This window comes from Myotis brandtii, unplaced genomic scaffold, assembly GCF_000412655.1.
Source record: "Myotis brandtii unplaced genomic scaffold, ASM41265v1 scaffold975, whole genome shotgun sequence".
NCBI lineage: Eukaryota > Metazoa > Chordata > Mammalia > Chiroptera > Vespertilionidae > Myotis > Myotis brandtii.
Genome location: NW_005372049.1, coordinates 216049 through 216694, shown reverse-complemented (window position 1 = coordinate 216694; position 646 = coordinate 216049). Strand labels below are relative to the sequence as shown.

Below are 646 nucleotides of genomic sequence, written 5' to 3'. Positions count from 1 at the left end.
CGCCCAGTCCGAGTACCCAGAATGCCCCTGGTCCTGCTGTCAGGCTGGGGTGCCCCAACCTTGAGCCCTAGTCGAGGCCCAGCTGGCTGCACCCCCTTAGCCCTGCGAGCTGCGGCCCCTTCGGCCCCACAGACTAGGTCAGTGATGGCGAACCTATGACCTCATTTTTTTGGTTGATTTTTCTTTGTTAAATGGCATTTAAATATATAAAATAAATATCAAAAATATAAGTCTTTGTTTTACTATGGTTGCAAAGATCAAAAAATTTCTATATGTGACACGGCACCAGAGTGAAGTTAGGGTTTTTCAAATGCTGACACGCCGAGCTCAAAAGGTTCGCCATCACTGGGCTAGGGGAATGGGCCCGGGTGTGGGTGGAGGTGGGTGTGGGTGTGGGGGAGGGGCTTGGGCAGAGGCTGCCTTCCTGTGCAGACCCCCCCCACCCCGTCCAGCCCAGGACCCTCCCCTAGTCCGTGGGGCCGGTCTGACAGCTCTCTGTCCTGCAGGTGTGAGGCCGCCAGGCAGCTGCAAGTCCCGCCTCCCTCACGCCAGGCCCGTCTCTGCAGCCGCGCCCTCCCCTCCCCCATCGCCTGACCCTTTTCTGCCTCTGGACCTGGGCCCGGCAGGTGGCACGTCAGGGGCTCCG

General features: G+C 58.8%; 1 protein-coding gene across 1 annotated transcript in view; it reads left to right on the top strand.

Annotated features, from left to right (window-relative positions):
• LAD1 (ladinin 1) overlaps window positions 1–640 on the top strand; it is an 8201-nt gene extending 7561 nt beyond the window's left edge. Inside the window, exon 8 of the mRNA XM_014533391.1 lies at window positions 507–640. Within this exon, the coding sequence (XP_014388877.1) occupies window positions 507–512 (6 nt within the window). The 3' untranslated portion in view covers window positions 513–640. The remainder of the gene's footprint in view (window positions 1–506) is intronic.
• The last annotated feature ends 6 nt before the right edge of the window (window positions 641–646 follow it).